This window comes from Oreochromis niloticus, linkage group LG18 (genome assembly GCF_001858045.2).
Source record: "Oreochromis niloticus isolate F11D_XX linkage group LG18, O_niloticus_UMD_NMBU, whole genome shotgun sequence".
NCBI classification, from domain to species: Eukaryota; Metazoa; Chordata; class Actinopteri; order Cichliformes; family Cichlidae; genus Oreochromis; species Oreochromis niloticus.
In genome coordinates, this window is record NC_031982.2 from 16349621 (window position 1) to 16365512 (window position 15892).

The following is a 15892-nucleotide window of genomic DNA, read 5'->3' on the forward strand; positions in this document are numbered from 1 at the left end:
TGAGGGGGGCTTTTGGAAAGGCACCACTAAAGCACAATAAAAGAGAAGGCACGTCTTGCTATACATAGCTGTGTTAAATGTGTTATTATTGTTGGCTGCTGGAGTTGGTAACTTGTTTTTACTTGTATCCCCATGTATAAAAAGGTATTTCCCAAAAATTTGGAGTTGACACTCTAAACAGAGCGATAGAGAGAGTGAAATGAGGGGGTTCAGTAAAGGCCAAATTTGTTGTAACACAGTCATGACAAAGGTGGCACAGCCAGACAAGGTTCCTTTGTTTTGGTCAGCTTTGAGAACCACCACATTTTACAGTGCAAGGCTGAATATGGTATACTCTATACAGACTCCTTAGACAATAAAACATTCAGTTCAGTTACATTCAGTTCAGCATTGATGTGGCACTCTTACATAATGCTTAACTTACAGGTTATACCAGTAGGCCTGGTCACTGGTTAACGCAGGCTAGTGCTATAGCCAGGTGAGACCAGTGAGTCCTTATATCGGCGCTGTAGCAATAGCCATTGGCCATATCTGTTTGTAAGTCGACCCTGCAGTGCAAAATAGCATGGTGGATTTAGGTATGTGATTTTCCTTTTAGCATTCAAAGCACGGATTTCCAATTATCTACCCCAAGACCCCAAATAGATGATGTGTTGAGTAATTATAAAGTTTATGTAAGAGTATGAGCCAGCTGCTTGCTAAAGCCAAGGCCCCGGGCAAACTTCGAGGTAAAAGAAATCAGGTAAAGTTAGTCGGACTAGTAAACACTTTTAATGAGCCTTATTTATCTGTATTGAAATGATTCCTCCCGTGGCCCTACCATTACACTTTCTGTATCCATTTTTTACTAGCTAGTCGGCCGAACAATAACAACAGTTTGTTATTTGTTTGTTTTGTTTTTACCAACTCATGCAGGGACCTATAGGTAACAATTTTTATAATCTCACCAGTTGTACAGATAGACAGTTAAGGAAGTTACGGAGTAAAACAACTGCAGTTACACGTAAAATAAAGATACGATTATTACACTACTGCTAATTGTGAGCTCAGGACCTTTTGTTGGTTTTGTGGGATTACGACAATACCGTATTGCGAGCTGGCTCGTTGGTCTAGGGGTATGATTCTCGCTTAGGGTGCGAGAGGTCCCGGGTTCAAATCCCGGACGAGCCCATTGTTTTCATTTCTTGTTTTGAATTACTATTAAAAATTCTCGTTGTTAACGTTGCCACTATCTCTTCCGCAGATACGTAATTAAATGCAGTTGCGATGATTTTTAGGATTATAAGACAAAGGTTCTTCAGAGTGAGAATCTTCACTGCTGCAGCACTCAATCAAATGTCAATCTGTTAAGAAAAAACTGTATTCTTAATTAACTTGCGTGCGAACGCAGTAAGTAGCAACTTGTAAGTATGAAGATGACAATTTAAGCGTGGAACAAAAAAAGGAATGACCCCGACGTGATTTGAACACGCAACCTTCTGATCTGGAGTCAGACGCGCTACCGTTGCGCCACGAGGTCTGAAGCTCACCTCTCGTATATGCCTCTGATAAAGGTGGGCATGCCGTGCTGTGTCTACATATGGTCTTCAGTTGGTGAGGAAAAAAGTCAGAATTCTGACTTTTTTCTCAGAATTTGTCAGAATTCTGACTGACTTTTTTCTCAGAATTCTGACTTTAATCTCGGAATTCTGAGAAAAAAGTCAGAATTCTGAGGGAAAAGGCCAGAATTCTGGATTCCGAGATTAAAGTCAGAATTCTGAGAAAAAAGTCAGTCAGAATTCTGACTTTAATCACGGAATTCTGATAAAGAAGTCATAATTCTGAGAATTCTGAGGAAAAAACTCAGATTTCTGAAAAAGAGTGCCCACTTTCTTTTCCAGTGGCCCTAATCCTTTTCCGTAATACGTCCTAATTAGGTCAGTTTTTCAATAAGACAGTAAAAACCTTGGGGCTGGGCCAGCCATTAGTCATATGTATTTAGGAACTCGTACTGCCGTCGCTGTCGCAAGTGGCCGGTTAGCTCAGTTGGTTAGAGCGTGGTGCTAATAACGCCAAGGTCGCGGGTTCGATCCCCGTACGGGCCACACCAGAAGTTTTTTCTTTCTTTTCGGAACATTGTTTTGCTGCTTGAAAATAACGAGCTGACATTCACACCGTGAAAACAAGCCATGTATAGATGTATTTGGTTCGGCGAAAAAATAGAATAAAATAGCGCCATGTTATGGACAAATATAGACACTTCTAGAACGCCAAATATCGACTATGTACAGTCTGCAGCTGTGAGACTGTACAATCAGAACTGCTCCCAACAATCATAGATGTTTAAATCAGCACTGTAACTGCAATAAGTTAATCAATCGATTCGCACTACAACCTGGTTTGCCTCTTACTTGTAGTTATTTTTATTTAATTTAAGAATTGTACAGTACTCTGTATATAGTAACCATTGTCCTTAATGTAAATATTTTAGAAAAATTGTGTATGTTTCTGTTCTGTGTCCTGTGTACTGTTTGTTTGTATATGTGTCTTTTTGGCTGCCGTTACAACCAAATTTCCCCTTGTGGGACAATTAAAGGATTATTCTACACTGCGAAAGCCATAATATGTAGTATATATAAAGTACAAACATACATATACCTGAATATGAACCCGTGGAAAGAGAAGTGGAATTGATTGTTTTTTCCCTTTCGACCCTATCGAGGCGTTGGTGGTATAGTGGTTAGCATAGCTGCCTTCCAAGCAGTTGACCCGGGTTCGATTCCCGGCCAACGCATCCCTTTTCATTTTTTTTTTTTTTTTAAATTAATTTCTTCCAAATACATAAAAATACAGTAGCTCAGAATGTTATCGTAAGGTTGTTGCGGCATGTGTCATAAGATAACATTCATTTAACACATATGACAGTTCTGTGTGTGACTCAGCCAGCTGTTCCTTTCTGTGTGGAGTTTGCATGCTCTCCCCCGCGCTTGTGTGGATTCACTCCGGTTTCCTCGCACAGTGCATGGGTTAGGTTAGCTGACGTGTGAATGTGACCATGAATGGTTTATCTGTCTCTCTGTGTTAGCCCTGTGATAGATAAAATGGCAACGTGTCCATGGTGTATCCCGGGCTATCACCCTCTGAGAGCTCAATTAGGCTCCAACCTCTCTGTGTATTATATAAACGAAAAAGAGATACATGGACAGTTGTGGTTATTTTCCATAATGAATGATCAGATGTATACAGGACTCAGTATCATTATTCAGTTTGTTAGCCCATCAGAATCTGTAAACATCAGAAGATTCAGGACTTCTAGTGCTTCTCTTTCTGCTGGGGGACAGCAAGAAAAAACGAATACCTTGAGCAGAAACTACAGCTCTGTCCTGCAGAAGTGCTCCTTCAGTTTCTGCGACACCATGATGGGGATGTTTCATGAGTCTCTGGTGTAATGTGGCATTTTTATGTTCTGGTCTGCTGGGGGGCGGATGACCCCAAAGGACATGATAAATCTCTTCGGAATGCTGGTTAACTCCTGGGGATTTGCAGCCCCTTGCGGGTTAGCTTGATTTTAAAGGTTGACATGCCACAAAGGCTGTCAAGAGTCATTATTGTCAGTCATTATTTGCTGTGTCACTAACACACACACACACACACACACACATAGGAACTGCATTACCAGCATTGATTAAAAATACATGTAATCATCCAGAAAAGATGGAGTTTACTTTCTTAACAGTAAATGTGTCACAGTTTCTCTTCCAACCAGTAAGTTCATTTGTTACTACTCACCAGTGTTAATCCTTCTAACCCCCCACCCACCCTTCCTCCCCCGTTGCCATGGATATGCTATTCCTATGGCAACTGCATGCCTTTGTGGATGGCCTCGGGCCCCCACCACATGGAGAACTCTCTGAACCTTTCATTACACATTCCCTTCAAGCTCACAGGCAAATCAGACAAGTAGCGTAATCTAACTGTCTCTCTGTCACAGTTTCCTCTGTGCTGCCTTTGTAGTCATGCTGCCATACCTCGCCTTTAAGTTTCAGCACATTGCAACTCTACAAGACTTGTTAACAGTTTGAGAATTGCAATTAGGGTATTTTCTGCAGCCCTGATACTTGATGCCGGAGGACTATGATCAGATTTGTAGCATGGGTTTCACTGTCATAAGAGTCAGAGCTACTAGTTTTCTAATTTTCAAAGTCAATGGAAACCAGAGCTCTATCTTTAAAGATGCATGAGGTATCTTAAGAAACAGAATAGAGTGACTGAGCTCAACCAGAGAAAGTGTTTCTGCATCACTGAGAGTGAAAGATGAAGCGGGGTGAGGCTCGGGGACATGACAGTAAAGTTGAGGGCCCAAGTTAAAGCAGAGCACAGTGTCGGGGCTCCTCAGTGCATGTGGTGGGGGGTGCAGGTGGGGAGCGTCCACGTGCTGAATGAACTCTGTCAGCACCGGAGAGTACCACGGGCTACGGGTAGGCTCAGCCCTGCTCAGTATTGTGGCGGGCTGCATCATCATTGGGGTATCCAGGGAATGCGATGCTGATGCAGTCGGAGGTATCTTCTTGGGAGCGGGGGGCCTCGGTGAGTGTGTCTTAAGATTTTTTTAGGTGATGCAGTTATCGGGAGGGTAATAAGCTGATACTGCATATTTGCATTACATTTGTTTATTAAACCTGGTTTTTGCTATTGCCGTGTGTAATATGGGTTATATAAATATAACTTTTAACTTATGATATTTTTCAGGAGGTCATGACAGTTCTGTTGTCTCATGCACTGTAGCCCTGAACTTTTATACAACAGAGGTTTATGCAAGAAATTTATAACTGAGTACAAACTCTGTGTGATGTCCAACTGCACACTTTTGAGAGAGCACATATGATATGTTTGGCCTTCTCTGTGCCCCCCAAAATAACGTATTATACATTTACATTTAATACAATAATATTGGCTAAGTTTTTGCAAAATTAGTAGTTTTACTTCAGGTACTTTAAGCATTTTTTAATGCTAAAACTTCTGCTATTACCATACAGTGTATTTTATTATGCTCTATTTCTGTGGCTTTCACATTTTTTTTAAACCTTTTAACAGCCACCTGGTCGTCTGGTGACCCATGTGGTGTTAGAGGTAAAGTCCGATCGATATATTTTTCCAAGATTAGCTATTTGCTAATATATGGATTTGTTGTTTTTGTTTGTGTACGAGGCTCAGCTGGGAAAAGCCGTTAAAAGAAAAACTGTAATGCCAAAATTTAAAATGCAACATTTCAGACAGTTTTCTGAGTTAACATGTAGCATGTAGCTAAAATAAAACCCAACCCTGGTCCGGGAGGGTTTACCAGTGACACATTGGTATTAAGACGTTAAACAGAAGATTTTAGGGAATAGTTGTATCCAAACATTAAGGTGTGTCACCAGAGAGATTGTTACACAGTGCATTTCTTTGTGAATGAGTTAATTTGTTAATTCACTAAAAATCCAATCCAAGAGGGCCAAAAAAGTGAGGGAGCGCACATTCATATCTCGCTGGCAAAAGTGTTGAATATCCATTTTAAAAGAAATGTCAAAACTCAGGTGAAAGATCAGCGGTCAGTGCCAGTTTTCCATCCCTCGTTCATCTGATACAGCACTGTAACTGGAGCCAGCTGATAGCCAGAGGAACTGGGCTGCCAAGATAAAGGAGTGTCTTTACCGGTTTCCTGGAGAGAAGGAGCAAAAGGGCAGGGTTTGCGATCACAGGACGACGGCATCAGCGTGCATGCATAGTTAATGCAAAAAACATCCTCTCTGAGTTGATCATCTTTCAGTAACTAATTTGACTTTGTAATGTGCGCTAAGAATCTGACAAATCAACACTGCGCACAACCACTTGACAGAAACATTCGCTTTGGCAGCATTTGTGCTGCTGAGTAGCATCTAATTATGTGTTTTGGGGCTTGTGTGCCGCGATGCTGCCTCCAACACATAGGCTGACTAATGAGTATGAACAGAGTGTTCTCAGCAGATTGTTTTCACTCCTTCCGCAGTTTCATGACATTTTAAGCACAGACATACATCACAGCCACCCTCAGGACTTGCCGGGGGTGTAATGCCAGATCTTCTGGCTTATAGAGGGAAATCAATAACGTTTGAATTGGAGCGCAGTGCCACAGAGAGGCACACGAGCCCAGCGGTTCAGATATTACTTTGTACTTTGAGTCGAACTGAAAGAAACATCGCACACTGTATCTGCTGTGCTGAGAATAATCTGAAGGCTTTGTCGAGAAGATTTCAGTTTGGGAATAGATATTTCATCAAACAGCCTTATTGTTTCTCCGCAAAGTCTCCAAGTATGGAAACTTCTATTAAAAACTGTTATTTTTATGTGCCGTTAAGGCTCACGGGAGCCGGAGGCAGTGAGATTGCATTTCAAACAACTGAACAAAATAAATTACGCTGATTGGCGTGAATTAGTACATGCAGGTGATTGAATTTGTATTTTTTAATATCACTATTACAATTTATGCCCATTTATAATGAGGCTTCTCATTGCATCTGCAGCACCAAATGCTTTCCTCTCTCTTGGTGACAGTTATCTGCACTAACACTGCAGTAAATCTGCTGCTTTTCAACCATAAGGGAACTAGAGTAAAGCCAGGCCTTAACTAATCAATTTATTGGACTGTTATGCTTTCCAGGCCTGCTAATAGCAATCTACCCCTTCATAAAAGCTTGGCTGAACATCAACCACATCCTTCCATCCTTTGGTAAGCAGTTTGATATATACCTGTATATGTATAATGCTATTATTTGTAAGTGTGTTCACGATAACAATAAAAGACATTTTGGCTAAAAACTCTGGAAAATCCTCAGCGAACTTCAGAGTGCACCCCGCGCCTGCCAATCCTGCTCCCGATCAGCCAGTTGAGACACTGAGACGAGAAGGTGGGTGAAATGAAGGAGCGAGCCAGTGAGTTAATAACGCTATCGTATAACACTCAAAGGCACTTGATACTGATCTGCATCGAGTCTATGCGCCTTATTTGTTTGATAAAATCTCAGACACCTGTAGAAACACTGCAGAGTCGACAGCAGCAAGGCAGATGTTGTGCTCAGGCTGTTATCAGAGAGAGCGCTTCAGCCATCTGTCTAATGTCTCACTGGGTGCGCTTAAAAAAATAATATAATTTTCTTCTTTCATAATCGCTGTTTTTTTCTCACTTAATTGGAAACAAATATAAAAGCAGGGGAAACATTTGTCTGCATACAGTTTTAGCGCTGTGCAGCCAACCGTGCATCTGTGCATGTTTGTGCTCCAGTGAAAGTAGGTTCATATTTTTCACATGCTGACTTCATACATGGAAACTATTACCAGACTAAGTGAAACATTTGCAAACTATATATTTTGGTTTTCCTTTATCAGTTTTAGTCAAATCTACATATTAAAACTTATTGAAATCATATGTGAAGGTCAAAATCACAGGAAAATTCAGGAATGTCTGCAACCCCGTCCTAAAATTCCCTCTCTGAAGCTATATTCTTGTACTTAGATGAGCTGCTTATACCTACACTTATGATCAGAGGTTTACATGCACACTGTCTTTTAACTTGACAAGGCCAAGGCCTGTTAACTTCTCAGTAGTGATCACGATCATGATCATCTTTGCCAGCTTAAAATGTATTTGTTTGACAGCACTCACTCACAGTCCAACGGACTCAGTGAAGATCTAAGAAGGAGAATTGTAGATTTACACAAGCTGAAAAGGTCTCTTGGAGCGATTTCTAGACAACCACAGATTCCAACATATTCAGTTCAAGCAATTTTCATAAATGCAAGTTATTTGGAGGTGTCAACATTGGAACTGGAAACTGCTGGAACACCAGCGTTACTGTTCAGTGAAGTGAGTTTTACGAGAGCATGGACTGAGAGAGTGGTGACGAAGAAAGAAGCCCCGGGTCCAAAATCATCAACTTCAAGCTCGACTGAAAAGTGCAGCTGCCCACATGGACAAACCAAAGACCTTCTGGAGAAAGCTTTTATGGTCAGATGAGACAAAGATTGAGCTATTTTCTCACAGTGACAAGAGGTATGTTTGGAGAAGCAAAGGTCTTAAACATGTATGCTGTACAATCATTCCAATATGGAAAAAGAAGAATTCAAAGAAATCATTAAAAACCCAAACTACCACGATATTCATGCCCATGATGAGTGAATGTAAACTTCTAACCACACCTGTATCTGTTATGGTCTTTTTAGTTTAAGTTAAAAGTTAATTTAAAACTATCTGCCTTAATCGTCAAGGCCCATGTTATATACATATACAATATGTGACTATACAATCCAAATAAGTGCTTTTCCCCCAGTATAACCCTTCTCAGTATGATCTAGCTCTCATATTTTCACGTGATAGTGAAACATGTACTGTTACACTGAATGCTTCCATGCTCTCTTGTTGTCTTGCCAGGGACTCACAGTCAGATTAATCTGGAACGGTCTAAGAGTCGTATGGGAACCTTTGTGGAGGCTGGAACAATAGCTGAAGCCAACCCGGATGAGGGGTGTGTCTCCTTTGATAATTATACATGATCAAAATAGGGATGTGAATGGTACCACAGTACAGCAGAAAGGCATTTCAATATGCCTTATCTGTAATATAGTTCCTGTGACTGTAATGCTGTATTTCCTGGATATAAGAGTACTTTTAATTTCCTAAGCTTTGCAGTATAAATCACATTTAGTACGCATGATAGACTTGTAAAAATCTAATCTGGGCAAGAATGGATCTTGGAAAAACTACAAAAACCTTTGAGAGCTGTGATAATACACAAGCCAGCAACTCGATAATCTTGATATGTACAGATCTGCTGTGTCGTCTGATTGGTAGTTCTTGTTGCTCTTTATGCCTTATATTAATTAACTGTTTGCTATTTTTTAACCTTATAATATAAACACTAAGGTGTTAAAGTAACATCGAGAAAAAACACTGAAACGCTACTATGTGACAGTTCGCGTCTCACTCTGATGACATGCACTACTTAGAGGATGCTGACTTCCTTTCAGCACTTCAGTCTCTTTTCCATTTAAATGACTTTATAACTAGGTTTATCCAGACAGGTAAGGGTTACCTTTATTATTTCTGAGAGTTAAAGACATTTTTTTTTTTAATCATAGCCAAACTGTCAAGAAAAGAATCAACAAAACGCCTTACATAATGACGTGGGGGGTTTTGTTGGCTGACTACAAGCAATTTAGAGGAGAATAGGGGGCTTTTGAAAGTGAACATTACCAAGTATCACCTCCTTTTCAAAGTCACTCACTTTTAATTTTGTTACTATGGCAATGGCGCTACCACATATATTTCAATCATGTCATCATGCATTTCATGCGCTGTCCTGTGTGACAACAAACAGACAGCAGAGTCTGCACTGACCTTCAAAACGAAGCAGTTTTTCAGGTCTTTACTTACATTTGTGAAAGAGAGTACTTTTCAATGTGTAGCATCTTGAAAGGCAGACAACTGAAGTCACACTTCAGCACTAAGGTCTCATTTAAACAAGAAAAACAAACCAGATAACACACTGATGCACTGTTTGGCTCGGTCATTTTACAGATGAGGAATTAAGTAGTGCAGATCATCTAAAATCTCAGTTATCTCAAAGAAAAGGTTTTAGTTCAGCGAACACAACGCAAGCCTCCCTCATGACTGATCCGTCTGTCTTTTGCAGGACTTCTGCGGATATGCCCGATGTCTTATCGAGACGGAAACTAAAGCCTTCAGATCAAGATCTGCCATGAGGTCATCACCTAGCAAGACTGACCGCTCCATGTGAAGGAAGCTGGATGCAGAAGGTTGCAACTTCTGCAGAAGAAGTTTAATTTTTCTGCATTGATCTTCCTTCACACTTAGTACAAAAAAGTACTGCTGTGTAAATCTCTCTGCTGTGTAGATCTTTATAAATCTCGTTTTCCTGTTCATTTGTGATATCAGCTCATCATGTTAGCTGAGATCACCTCATTATATATATATAAAAAAAACAGCATGTCTTCTAATAAACATCCAGACATTGTGATGATTAGTGGAGTTTTTTTTTCTATTTTACATCCTGACACTGAGTGAAGCAAATTAGGCCCAATAGTCCAACTCCTGTGCAGCTCCTCTAATCATGGTACAATGCTCTATGCCACCAATTATAAAGTTATGACAGTCATTAAGCGATGATGGGATTTGGATATTATTCAATTCCCCTGCCTGTGATTTCCACGAGTAGCACACACACACATACACGAATGCACATACACACACGTGGCAACATCCATGGCGTGCACACAGTGACCTGCGACCCCCCACCCCCACCCCGCAGTGGAACATAATACATTGATATTCAGGACAGCACCGGCAGAAAGCGCAACAAAAAAAGTGTAACGTGCTGTGAGGCTGAATAATGCCGAGCTGTGTTCATGAGCTGTGCACAACAGGAGGCCCGAGGAGTCTGCGGTGCAGCTTGATTGTCAAGCCTCAAATCACAACACCACAATCCCTCTGTGTCTGGGAGTTAGACAGTGGAGGAGCACGTAATGAACTGCATACACAAATATAGTCCATACTTTACAAGATAAGTAAATAACCTGGGTGGAAACGAGAAGGTTTAAACCATTTTACAACATTTAAAGGACTGTTCTGTTACTAACACACTTTTGTTGTCCTGTATAGATTCAGTAGCTGCAAACTAGCTGACTTACTGCAAAGATTGTGACCCCTTTGAGTTCTGATGACTCATCTTTTAACACAGCAAGCCAAAAGTTGGTCTGATAATGGTTATTCTCGGTTTATTACCAGTTAATTAAGCTGATAGCCAACAATGTAGACACTGGATCATTATCATCATTATGAGCTACATGATCAAAAAAAGATCAAAATGAATAAATAAATAAATATTTTAACAGAAAATATTCATATAAATAATAATACAATAACAAATATTCACATAAAGAAATATAATATTTTTGCCTATTAAATTATAATATAAAATAATAGATAAACACAAAGAAATAAATATTTTATTAGAAAAATATTCATATTGAATTATAACAAAATACTAAATAGCTACATAAAACAATACAAAATGAATAAATATAATATTTTTTCTATTTTCTATGAAATTATAATATTAAATAAATAAATATTTTAACAAAAAATATTTATATTGAATTATAATATAAAATAATACACAGCATAAATAAATAACAATTTTAGATTAAAAAAATTGTATTACAGAGAGCTGTGGAATAAATTAAAATCCTCCTTTTCCTTTTTCAAGAATCAGCAACATTGCGGTGTGGGCTGAAGGCAGAGAGCAACAGCTTTCACCTTCATCACCCCCTCCTCCTCTTGCACACACGCTCGCGCACACAGGGGTGGCTCGGGAACGAGCTTCGCATCCAGCGGTCCGGCGACGGAGGGAATATGATCAGTTCAGATATGAATGAATGAAAATATGACAGCTTCGCACAGACAGCCGGGGAGATGTCTGGAACACCATTTCCGGTTCGGGCTGACCTGTCAGGTGTTACGTGCTGCTCGGTCCACATCTGGAGCAGCAGCGCGCGGTGTGTCTGCGTGTCTGCTCCCAAGAAATGCCATTTCACCTAAGTGATCTTCTGCCTGTTTTTTTCTTCTTCTTTTTTTCAACTCTCGGATTTTATCTTGTGGGTCGCCTTGAATCGTGTGTGTGCGTGTATATGTGTCTGTGCGTGTGTGTGTGTTTGCTTGAGCCAGTGATTGAAGGGCTTTCATGACTTGTGCCCTCAGGACTGTGAAGCCACGAGAACAGGATGAAAATCGTTCGTTTGGTGCTGATTCGACCTTTCAGCGTCTCAGTAATTTCACCCCTCAATTAGAAGACCGGTAACCGCGGTGAAAATCTGCTGATCAAACAATGGAAAGACCTTCAGTGCATCAACATAAAGGGTGAGTGTCCCCCCCTTCTTTCATGGTTTAATTTTTGCAGAAATGCAACATCAGTGGAAGTAAAGGCGCATTTAAACGCCTCTCAAGCAAAACCCGTTTTATAAACGTGCCAACTGCGATATATCACACATTTACAGACACATATTTACAAAAATATCTTTTTCACACATCCCCTCTGCTTAGGTCTCCTGTCTGCTCTTGAATGGGCGCATGCCAGAATGAAAGGGCTCATTTGATTGCAACTAAACACTCACAGCCTTTCCTCTAGTGGCTTGGCTGCCATGAATGAAGCAGCTGCACAGTGACTGTACACAGTTTAAGAGAAAATAAATAGGGATGCCATCTTAAAGACATGTTATTAAGTACCACTGAGGATTTTTCTTAATGGGCTCATGCTTCCCTTTTTTGTTAACGAAGCTTATTTTAGGCCATCTAGAGTGAATTTCCTGTCCATGCAGCTGTTGTACAGATGCTGTTTAGATCCATTTTTTTAAACAGAAGTGTAGTTGATTTAGGAAGATTTCAGTGACCAGCTGTCTTCACATGTTATGCAGGTGTCACCAATAGATGACCACTACCTGAGTGCTGCTCACTCGACTTTTTACAATCTGTTCTCATATCTGCATTCTGTAGGTGTAGCAGCACATTGAGGTGACAGATCAAAACTCACTGATTGACAGAGCTGTTCTACATGTGCACACCAGTGCCATTGTAATGAATTCAAAAAGCTTATTTTCCTTTATTTTGTGTATCTACAAAAAGATAGAAGATAGAAAGCCAGAGAGCCTGGAGGGGAAACCATGGTCATCGCTGATAGAAACACCGGCACCCCTGTGCCTAAAAAGGAGCCCCAGAAGAAAAGGAAGTCTCGCCCTCATGGCCTGCCCTCTCCGGCACTCTGCTGTGCTTGTGGCCTATGCATCATGCTGGCCGGACTCAACATCACCCTGGTGGGAGCATTCGCCTTCAGCACACTGATGCCTTCTGCCAACCCCCCAATCATCATTGGACCTATCCTGCTGCTGGTGGCCTTTTCCTTTTTCGGAGCGTGTTGTGTGTGCAGTCGACTCCCGCCTCCACACAGCTCACGGAGGTCCAAGGCTGGGGGCAGAGGGGCTGGTTTGATGGGACACGGCGGGCTGGCTGGCGGGGCAGCGTTTGAAATAGAGACCAGCGAGCACACGCTGCAGGACACTACAGCTGTGCAGCTGAGCCCCACATCCTCCCCTGCATCATCCCAGGCATCCAGCTCAGAAAAGGAGGCTCCTGATGGTGATGCAGCCCTGCCGGGACCTTGCAAGCTCTTCACCATGGAGACAAACGGCCCGTCTTGTGTTTCTGCCACCGCAGTCTACTCAGCCTCCGCAGCAGCAGGAGGGGAGGTGAAGCTCAACCTGCCACGTGAAGAAGTGGTCACCTAGCAGGGCAGAAACTCTTAGTCTATGCTAGCAGTGTAAATATCCTTCTGGGCAGAGGGGCTGCTGGGTGTGATTGTATTCTCTAGTTTACGTACTGCCATATTTCTGGTTGTGAAAAGGTGTCAAAAGTTATGCTTTTATTTAGTCATTTATTTACTTTCTTGCCGTGCCAACTGGTAAATAGCATGCAAGTATTTGTGGATCAAAGGTTTTGGAATTCAAATTCCTACCTCTCTCGTGCCGTTTTCTTACAGGTCTTTGTTTTTAACGTGGGGCATTATGAACTGATTTCATGAAGAAGTCAAAGAGTCTGAAACCTTAAACACTCTTTTTCACTCTTGCTCTGATTAATGGAAACCTCAACTCTCAGCAGTGACTTTAGAGGGCTAACTAACAAAAGACTAAACATCTGATTATTTATTTCTTCTGAAAACTTTACACGTGAAAGGTCAGTAGCTAAACTGGACGGAAACGCATTTAATGACATTTGGCATTTTGTGTGCCATGCTCAGTGCTCAGCTTGTTTTGGGGGCGTAAGCTATTATAGGTCATACATGTGCCAAAGCAATATTCCCTTGAAATTCAAAGGGATTGCACCACACAATAGCCAATTGCAATGTATACACGTGTAACTATATACAGTGTTGTTTGAAGTCATTATTTCTGTAGTTTGATGTAACGAATACCATCATCAATGCTGTGAATATTATGTTTCTCTCTTTTCATCTGGCGGTTTATGACATGTTAAACTTTTAATCGAAGGCGACCCCATCAGTTTAAGGTCATGTTGATCAGAGCTTTACTCACTAGTTCCTAATGCATGATCCAATCGGAGCAAGGATTTCTTTCTCCTCTTACTCAGTGTGCATTTCATTACTTTTTTAGAGTGCTATAAGAGCATCTTTTCTAAATGTGAACAAAGGAATTTCACAGGAGATGTTTTCCTCCTATGGACCTAACATTGACAGCACTGGAAAGCCAAGAAGTTTAGATATTCCAATTATATAAAATGCATCTGTTCCCCGTCACTGTGATGGCTTCGTGTCAGTTTAAATCTGCCTAGAAGACGTTCAACCCCTGATTTCCTTTGAAAGGAAAAGTTGCCTTAGACTGAGATATCAGGATCAAACTAATGAGGGCTATAAAAAAGTGCACAACAGCAGTTTTCTGCAGAAAGCCTTTGTTTGGCTCCAGATTTCTATTCAGCATTGTTAAGAAAGACTCAGTGATTTTGTGTTTTTTTGTGTTATAAATGCATGCAGGATGTTCTCAGAAGTCTGTATGAGGTAGCAGTTGCATACATACAAACAAAAGACACTGTTTGACATTTTTTTTAAAAAAGGCCAGTTGTTTTTCCTTTAGAGTTCGCCTCTGATGCCAAATTAGAGTGTCAAGCTTAATTTTGCATGTTCAGAAAATGGGTTACGGTAATGCAAACACCCTGATGTGAATGATTAATGTTGTCTGTGTGTTTTAAATTGTGTAGCACTTATAGAAAATGTGAAACAAAAAAAAAACATGTAAAGGATATAGAATATTTTTGTCAAGACTCTAATTTAAAGGAACCTAACCCAATGTGATTTCTTCAAAAGGCATAAATAAAAAGGCTCTTTCTGTAAAACACGAGCTTGCTGATTTTGCATGAGTGGCACATTGCCTACCAGAGTAATTGCTGCATTGCATTTAGTGTCATCATGGAACATAATTATTAAATTTTTTTTTTTAGGGATTTATCACAGAGTAAAATTTCAAGAAGGAACTGAGTGAGCTTATGAGATAACAGTCAATTCTTGTGCCACAACGCCTGTAATCTGTCCCAAGAGGGAGCCCATAAAGAGAAGATTGTAGGAAAACAAGAAGACATAAAGTGAAAATGATGTCCTGGTAGTCTGGAAAAAGGGGGGGGGGGGGGGGGGGGGGGGGTGTTAAAAATACTTTTCAAGTTTATATTTCTTGTGCAGTCTTCTTCCACTAAAATGACCTGCATTACTGTTAATATACTAATTATAACAATTGTTTATGTTTATGGCACATTAGAAAATAGAGGTGCTTGTCCAGTTTCTTTGCTTGTTTCATTTTTCCCAGCAGTAGTGCAAAGCCTGAAGACACCCAAATTACACTGATAAAGAACAGGGGCTCAAATCTGCAAGCTTTTGCATTATTTACCACTTTTGTGGTTAAATTCTGTTAGTTGACTAATTGATTGAATAACTGAGTGTTTCAGTCAGGCAGCCTGGCTGAAAATCTGCTGTGAAGAACCAGAAATGTTGCATCTACCCGAACACATTACATCAAGATGGCCTTGAGTGAAGAACTCCATATGAGGTCCATCTGGCTCTTCTGCTAAGTGTTTGCATATGAGCTCAAAGCTGCTACCACTGGAGGTCGCTAGAGCCACATGCATGCGTTTCAGTGAGGTTATGTAAAAGTGGCTGTCATTTTACAACAAACCAAGAGATGTCAGTCGCTCATAACAAGCCTCTCCTGTGGAAATCACACAACCAGTCTTATAGTGGGTTATATTTAAGTGAATTTGAATCCACAT

At 40.6% G+C, this 15892-nt stretch overlaps 2 protein-coding genes and 4 non-coding genes across 8 annotated transcripts; 5 read left to right on the forward strand and 1 right to left on the reverse strand.

Moving 5' to 3' along the window:
- Positions 1 to 1098: 1098 nt before the first annotated feature.
- On the forward strand, positions 1099 to 1170 carry trnap-agg (transfer RNA proline (anticodon AGG)). The gene has a single exon. It is a non-coding gene; the product is annotated as a tRNA-Pro (tRNA).
- A 277-nt stretch (positions 1171 to 1447) lies between these two features.
- On the reverse strand, positions 1448 to 1519 carry trnaw-cca (transfer RNA tryptophan (anticodon CCA)). The gene has a single exon. It is a non-coding gene; the product is annotated as a tRNA-Trp (tRNA).
- Positions 1520 to 2010: 491 nt separating this feature from the next.
- On the forward strand, positions 2011 to 2084 carry trnai-aau (transfer RNA isoleucine (anticodon AAU)). The gene has a single exon. It is a non-coding gene; the product is annotated as a tRNA-Ile (tRNA).
- A 617-nt stretch (positions 2085 to 2701) lies between these two features.
- On the forward strand, positions 2702 to 2773 carry trnag-ucc (transfer RNA glycine (anticodon UCC)). Its single transcript has one exon. It is a non-coding gene; the product is annotated as a tRNA-Gly (tRNA).
- Positions 2774 to 4232: 1459 nt separating this feature from the next.
- On the forward strand, positions 4233 to 10010 carry kncn (kinocilin). The gene is made up of 5 exons (XM_003437907.5): positions 4233 to 4566; positions 6659 to 6727; positions 6834 to 6905; positions 8426 to 8519; positions 9687 to 10010. Exons 1-5 carry the CDS (start codon positions 4419 to 4421, stop codon positions 9754 to 9756), a joined length of 453 nt encoding a protein of 150 aa, XP_003437955.1. The 5' UTR covers positions 4233 to 4418; the 3' UTR covers positions 9757 to 10010.
- Positions 10011 to 11328: 1318 nt separating this feature from the next.
- Positions 11329 to 14968, forward strand: tmem275a (transmembrane protein 275a). 3 transcript variants are annotated; one of them, XM_005476323.4, is made up of 3 exons: positions 11329 to 11667; positions 11771 to 11929; positions 12692 to 14968. In XM_005476323.4, the coding sequence occupies exon 3, from the start codon at positions 12730 to 12732 to the stop codon at positions 13348 to 13350; it is 621 nt and encodes a 206-aa protein (XP_005476380.1). In that variant the 5' UTR covers positions 11329 to 11667; positions 11771 to 11929; positions 12692 to 12729; the 3' UTR covers positions 13351 to 14968. The 3 variants fall into 3 exon arrangements, with proteins under 3 accessions (XP_005476380.1, XP_019202916.1, XP_005476379.1); XM_019347371.2 differs by having other exon boundaries at positions 11329 to 11568; XM_005476322.4 differs by having other exon boundaries at positions 11329 to 11929.
- The last annotated feature ends 924 nt before the right edge of the window (positions 14969 to 15892 follow it).

Coding starts and splice junctions, on each gene's coding strand:
- tmem275a (XM_005476322.4), top strand. CDS start 12,730: ATGGTCATCGCTGATAGAAACACCGGCACCCCTGTGCCTAAAAAGGAG.
- kncn (XM_003437907.5), top strand. CDS start 4,419: ATGAACTCTGTCAGCACCGGAGAGTACCACGGGCTACGGGTAGGCTCA. Junction 6,906..8,425: donor TGAGACACTGAGACGAGAAG/GTGGGTGAAATG, acceptor TTGTCTTGCCAG/GGACTCACAGTCAGATTAAT. Junction 8,520..9,686: donor GAAGCCAACCCGGATGAGGG/GTGTGTCTCCTT, acceptor TGTCTTTTGCAG/GACTTCTGCGGATATGCCCG.